Source organism: Pygocentrus nattereri, chromosome 1, assembly GCF_015220715.1.
Source record: "Pygocentrus nattereri isolate fPygNat1 chromosome 1, fPygNat1.pri, whole genome shotgun sequence".
Classification (NCBI taxonomy): domain Eukaryota; kingdom Metazoa; phylum Chordata; class Actinopteri; order Characiformes; family Serrasalmidae; genus Pygocentrus; species Pygocentrus nattereri.
The window spans coordinates 17,388,385-17,395,642 of NC_051211.1; the positions used below are offsets into that span (position 1 = coordinate 17,388,385).

General features: G+C 42.8%; 1 protein-coding gene across 1 annotated transcript in view; it reads right to left on the bottom strand.

Moving 5' to 3' along the window:
• ep300b (E1A binding protein p300 b) overlaps window positions 1–6,361 on the bottom strand; it is a 38,065-nt gene extending 31,704 nt beyond the window's left edge. The window contains 2 exon segments of the mRNA XM_037541947.1: window positions 1,988–2,574; window positions 4,185–6,361. Of these exon segments, the coding sequence (XP_037397844.1) occupies window positions 1,988–2,574; window positions 4,185–4,278 (681 nt within the window). The 5' untranslated portion in view covers window positions 4,279–6,361.
• Window positions 6,362–7,258: the final 897 nt, after the last annotated feature.

Below are 7,258 nucleotides of genomic sequence, written 5' to 3' on the forward strand. Positions count from 1 at the left end.
ACAGGAATCTCCATTTCCAGTGGGATGGACACATTTGAAAATAAATTATATTGTTTAGAACCACATTGGGCTTAAATCACTTCAGACTAATATAATTTCTTACATTTTTCATTTCATTTACATAACTAATGTTATTAGTTAATTGTTTTATATCAACTATCTCCTGGAGTAGGACAGGCCAAGCTTTTATATGTAGTCAGAATATGTACAAGATTTTTCACTCACTCATTCTCCAGCACTTCAGTGTATTTGCACTCCTGAAGGATGAATGTGAGATGGAACCAGCATACAATGCAGCACATTGAAAATGGAGCATCCTTGCAAAATAAATAGCTGAATAAAAACTTAGGGAGAAAGAAGTTCTTAACACCTAGTCTGGACGCACCACTCCATAATGGACTGAACATATTTTATATTTAAGTAACGCACAATGATATCAGAATGATATCAGTATTGGCAGTAAACAGCTTAAAAATGGCTGCATCTGACTGATAATTAGAGCTGACATATTATAAACTGATTATGATAATGTAGTCACTCCAGAAGAGCAGTACATTTAGGGTTTTGGTAGGACTGAAAACCAATAGTTTTGAAATCCCAATTTGAAATTTTGAAATCACAAAATCTGCAACAAGCCTACAACTTTTAAATGATAAATGTAACCTAATAACATGGAGCCTGTTGAACAAACCCAATCAGAAGCAACTGAACACCCATGTGCTGCATACTTGACAACACAACAACGACCAACTGTCAGTTTTGCAAACCACAGGCCAGAAGAAAATGGGCATCTGCAGAGGTGTATGTGGAAAAATATCAGCATTGACCCACAATTCCCATTTCAGTGCATCCCTTATTTTTTTTACCTACCTGTGACTGTCTACACTGATTTGAGATCACCTGCTGCTTTCATCAGAATGACTTGTACCATCAGAAAACATTCACATAAAAAAGGAAAACGTACCATCTTCGAAGATACCCATGACTGAAATTGTTGACAGTCTCTGCCATCACACGTCAGCTATTTCAAATTTCCATATACAAGTCAAACCAAAAATTTGTGCTAGACCAATAAGATCTGCCAATGTTTATGTTCCAAGGTTAAAACTTGGAGCTGAATGATTTGGGTAAAATATTGCAGTTTCTTCTTACCAATATTGTGACTGCAATTTAAAAGCAATTATTTCCTATATATTTATAACTTAGAATGTAGTGCTAGTTCATTAGCATTATTTTTAGTTTAGATTTTCCCATTTAAATACTGTTAAAACACGAACAAAACAGGACATTAAACATCCCTTAAACACAAACAATTTGACAAATGTATTCTTTTAAACTAGAATTATTAAGTTACGTTTTCACCCTACTAAGGCTAATACCAACTAGATTAGTTTTGCCTTTTAAAAAAAAGTGTTCTTTTCACCTTACTTCTCTGAGATGCTTGGTGGGCAGGTGGTATAGTATAGTGGCAATACTGCTGCCCTCAACCCAGCACACTGGGGTTTGAGATGAGGCCTTCTAATATTACGTTTTATACATTTATATATATTTTATGTGTGTGTGTAGCTTTTTGAGCATACTCAACTCTAAAAGTTACCTGTGGTAAACAAAACTGTTTCAAAGCTGATACATTTTGTCCCGTGTACTCTACCCAATTAGGAGGATCTACTGACATTCAAATATAAAACGTACATAATTTTCAAACATTTTGTTTACCACAAGCAGTTTTCTAGAATGGCATTTGTTTTCCCCCCAAAGAGAGCTCTACGATGACTTAACTTTTTAGACGTCTATTGGCTTATGCTTTAAAAACGTTTAAGTTAACCTATTCAAAATGGACACGGATTCTTTTTTCACATTCCCATCCTTTCCCATTCAAGGGGTAGGCTTTTTGCACCAGGCAAATTTAATTTATTTTTGGTCTGACTGTGGCTTTGGGCATTACAGTTAGAAGCTTGTCTGTGTGTGGGGAGTCATCACGCTTTACCTTGTTCATTGGTCCTGGTTGTTGGGGCCTGAGTGACGTCTGCCCCATCTGCTGCTGCTGCTGTAGAGGGTCAGCCATCACTCCGCCATTACCCGCCATCGCTGCACCAACATTTGCGTTGGCGTAACCCATCCTGGGTGCCCCATTCATCACCTGCCCTCCCATCATGCCTTGCGCTTGCCCGTTACCCTTCTGACCACCCATCATACCCCTGTTCAAGCCTGCCACCATGCCACCAGGTGCCATCATACCCGGCTGCTGCTGCTGCTGTTGTGAAGCTGGGTGCCCCAGACCTTGAGGTCCAGGGGACCCACTCAGGCCCCCCATCAGCCCAATAGAGGCTGCGTTACCAGGGCTGCCGGAAGCCGCAGAGTGGGCAGCAGGGGCTCCAGAGCATAGCAACTCTGAAAGCTGTTTGTGTTTGGCGGCTGCATCCTGGAGCGGGCCACCCAGTGCTGACTGACCCCCGCTGGACATGCCTGAAGGAAGCTGGCCCAAGTCCACTCCTCCATTAGGGAGCGCCAAGTCAGAGGAGTTAATGAGCTCGTCAGGTAGGTCATGCTCCAGGTCAAAGAGTGAACCAAAATCTGACAGAACAACAGAAAAAGAGAGAATTACATGACAAACAAACACCTGAGTCTTACATTAATGGAGAGAAAAGGAAACGGTAATCTGAAAGCCTTCTGAAACGAAGAAAAGTGTGGAAGGGGGCAGTTTTCAGCATGTAGCATCAATCATTCTGCAATACTAAAGCTAACACAGACTGAGAAAGACAGTGGGCCAATACACAGCAGGACTGGGCTGCATCACGCGTGCGGGGAAAGGGGAATTTTAAAAAAAACACTCCCCGTCCACAGTGCTGAATAATGGGTGCACTAATAGAAACCACATGGCACATAGGCCTTACAACAATCAACAAAAAAACGGTGAGACAAAATGGGGGCCTTCACACACGCTTCTGCAGGAACTGTCATGCCAGGTCACAGGCAGAATAAAATCAAATCTAAAGCCTATAAAAACTGTGCAAGATTACTGAATGCATCGTCTTATTGAGACAATATTCATGGCCACACTTGCGAAAAGTTTACATTTAAAAGATAAAACCCCAAACCACACAACTGCGTTTCAAGGATGCTAAACTGCATTTAAATGGACAAGTAAATCATGCTGCACAAGGGCAAAACGATGACATTATCACTAATGTTTTGAATTACATTACAATATCTTTTCTGGGTATGAGTACCCTGAGCACTTTGAGTAATGACAACTGCAAGCATAATAAAAAAATACTTTTAAAATCCATTTTTTTGTTTATTTACTACAATAAAAATGGCACTTTTCCCCCCAAAATGCTGCACTGCAATTCTGATTCTGGTTCATTTGGTATAACTTGTTCATAAATATCTGGAAGGAAAAAAATACGGAATATCTAGCATCATGTAAAACATCGAGGTGTTTTACTTTTGCCATATCACCCACCCCTATGCTGTAAGCTAAAATAAAATACATACAGCACTTCGATAAAGACGATTTCTTCCCGAATGTATCGTCTGCGAGCAAAACATACATCACAAACTTCATTAACAGCTTAAATAAGCAATTTGAACCGTGTGGTGATGATCTGCTCTGAGCAATTCCAAGCATATACTGTATCATCATCCTCTTTTCAGTTAGTTACAATTTACAAATACATGTTGTACCTAACGTTATTTCACCGACCACACGAACTAAGTCGACTTTAAATTGCAAAGGAAATGTACGCCATGGTAACCTCGTTTTTTCCTCTTAATTCCCCCCCTTTTGCAGAATTTCGTCGCAATACTTCAGCTGCACAAGTCTGGCAAAGAATAGCAAAGCTAGCCGGCTAGCTAATAAAAACACAAAGCCAATTAGCTGGCTAGTTAGCTATAGCCAGCTTGCTAACTTGGCAAAAGCGTCAAGCACAGACACAAATTACGAAATGTGAAGAATTCATCGCTTGAAATAAACAAAAGAAACCAGTCACGAAAGCATTACAACTAGGTAAAGAAATGAACCATGCAAAGCGCATAAGCTACAGCAGAAAACACCACCACCGTTAGCTAACGACAGCTAGTTATCTAGCTAGCCAGCGAAGACGCAGCCATTGACGCTAACGTTAGCTTAGCCTAGTTATCTTATATAGGCAATGACATTTAAATCAAATAAAATTATTTACCATTTCCATCGCTCGCAGATAAGGAGAGAGCCGGCGAAGACAGCTTAGGCCTCTTGGCTGAAGACGGGCCGGAGTCCAAAACATTATCGGCCATATTTTTCTTCCACAAATGACTATTAAAGCATAGATACCCGCAGAGGACAGTACAGTTTCCCTTATCCGAAGTCCTGGGAGTCTTTACAAGTTTTATTCCCTTTTTTAAAAAGTCATCAGATAAGCTGAACTCCTCTCCCCCTTTAACTTACTGGGGCGGTGGGAGGGAAAAGTCTCATCCGAAAATAAATAAGTTAACGTTATCTTCTCCTCGATTCTGCTCTGGGTTAAGGGCTGAAATCTCCACTCTTCTTGTGATATTTAGTGATGTGGTGGTGTATTAGTGAAATCTGGGCGAAGGGAATAGTGAAACGTTGTTGGAAGCTGTTCATTAAGGGCTTTGTGTGGACTCATGTAGCCTCATGGGCGACGGAGACCTGGTGCCGTGACCTCTCCTCCAAGGCTGGATCCATCTTCACTGCCATAGCTGGAGACCAAGTGGAGGCTCTGGAGATTGGAGATGTAGTTGAAATGGTAGATTAAGCAGTAAACTGGAAGCCAAAACAATCTCTTGGTTATCAATTTCTCCCTCAGGCAATGGTTATGAAAACGCCCAAGATCCAGAAATTCTCCATTTGCATTGGGTTTCCATAACAGCCAGCGTTGCTTCCTCCAAACATCACGATTTGCTCTGATTTTGGGGGCTCTGTACTGTGGTCCCCCAAACGTCTCATCAACACTGCAATTTCTCCAAGGCAGCCTTCCACTCTGTCCAGCTAGACACAACACTTAGATGGCTGGGAAATGTGCAAAGGGAGCACGGTTGTTATCAAGTGCACATAAAGAAATGCATGCAAACCTCCAGAAATGCTCGCAACCAAGTCAAGATCAAGTCATTTGTGCTTCTTCGGAAATGACGTGCACAATACTACTCAACACCCCCCCGGACTGCGACCTCTACTAGCCTTCGCTTCGATTTGCTGATTTTTCTGTTTCTAAACTGCAAGTTGAACACTCGGTAAGGGGTGTTCCTCTAATCCTGCTCAAGGTTTTAGTAGTAGTGTTTGACAAAGCATCAAAGTGACCAATAAAACGTGCAGGGCTATATTTTTGCATGTATGCATGCAGCAGATTTCACCCTATCCGTGAATATCATCCACTGCACGGAGACTTGACTACAATCTTTGCCAGAATCGAGAAATCTCTGCCCATCGCCTTTGCACTTGAAACTTGTCCTCGTGCACACAACGTCCAAAGTTCATGCGTGCAAAATAATCATTTCAGCTCAAGACCGACGACCGAGTGTCAGGTCCAGATTTTGATGTGCACCGGACCTCCCCCCACCACCTTTCTTGCAAGAGTATTATCTGTGGACAGCTGAGCAATGTGGCTACAGTAATACAGAGTGGACAGCTGGATTTTTCGTATCAGTTCTGATATCTGTGTTTCAGCTCACTGAACAGAAAAAGTAGCTTGCAAAAAAAATAAATAATAAGTGTGCCCACAGGAATAAGGAGCTAGCAAGCTAACCAGCTCGCAATGTAAGAAATGAGGAAAAAAAATCCTCCGGTAAGCAGAGAGAGCAGAGAATAATGTCAATAAACGAAACGCAGCTGCAAGGAGAGCATTAAGAGAGCACAGCCTCCCATCCCAGCCCCTCGCACCGAGGGCTGCTCTGAAAGCTTCCCCAGGCTTTGTGATGCTCTGAGCCCCCCTGCATTTTCCTCTTCTCCCTCTCTCACTTCTTCTCTCCTCTTTCCTTCACTTTTTTTTCGCGCAGCTGTCGTTTAAAAACCGACCGGCTCCTTCGTTCTTCCGCGCCGAACCGAGGACGAGGGTTTTTTCCACTTTTCGTGACCGAACTGGCTGCGAGTGAAATAAATCTCTCTCAGCGCTGCGCTCCTCTCTCTCGCACTCGCAGGCTTCTCTCTCCCGTCGGTTTAAAGCCTATTGCCCTCTTCCGCCTCTCCATTAACACTCCCCCGTTGATTTTTTTCTTTCTTTCACAAGAGGGCTTTTTCCTCCTTCTCTCGCCCGCTCTTTCCCCTCCTATCTCGGTTTGGGTGTGTGTGTTTTTCCCCCGTTTTTCCCCCTCTCCGCCGTGCTGCCGTCGCGCTCCCCTCGGTCTCCGCTGCTTCCTTCGCTCTGCCCTGCACTAACAAAATGGCGGCTTGTTGTTTCTACTCCTTTGCCATGGGGGGGAGGGAGGGAGGCTTGGAGGTACAGCAACACTAGAAAAACGGGGGGTGGGGGAGTTGGGATTTCCTCACTATTTCAGACTTGCAAGCTTCTGCAAGGGGGCATATATTCTTTTTAAAATGTTGTTTTTTGTGGGGGGCCATATTCCCCAAAGGGATGTTTCTTTTGGTTTTATCCTTGGTGGAGGAAACAAAAAAAATGACCAAAGATTGAACATCCTTGAAGAAGAAAACCCCCAAAAAGTGCAATAGCAGTGTTTCCCCAAGGATTATAGGCTGGACTCACGTACTGAATCCCAAATGGCTCCCTATAGTCCACTTAGGTTAGGTGTAGGTGTAGAAACCTTTATTTTACAACCTTTGTCGTGCACTACATAGGGTTTCTGAACCTGGCCCTCAGGGCCTGCCAAAGGGTCTATGTTTTTGCTCTGTGAGTTGGGATCAAGCAAAAAATGTGGACTGTCTGAGGGGTTCTTGACTGTCTGACCTCCACTGTATTAGGGAACATTTGAAATTCCCACTGCAAAGACAGGACACTTGACATGATTATTCAACGGTTTGAATATAATTTTCTCAACTTCAGTCCTGAAAAGCCCACTGCGTGCTGTGTTTTCTTTTTTACCAGAGACCTATATGTCATTATTTCATCTTTAGCTAATTCTGAAAGTGAATTGGGTATTTCACAGACCAGGATTTCTCCATTTAGCTGGATTACTTGAGCCTAAATCCAGCCCATCCAATAGGATAAGACGTAGGTCACTATGGAATGGTCTTCCTTTTGGGCCCAAGTGGTCCTGCACTAGAAATAATGTTCTGAGAAACATCCCTCTAGTCTTTCAGAGC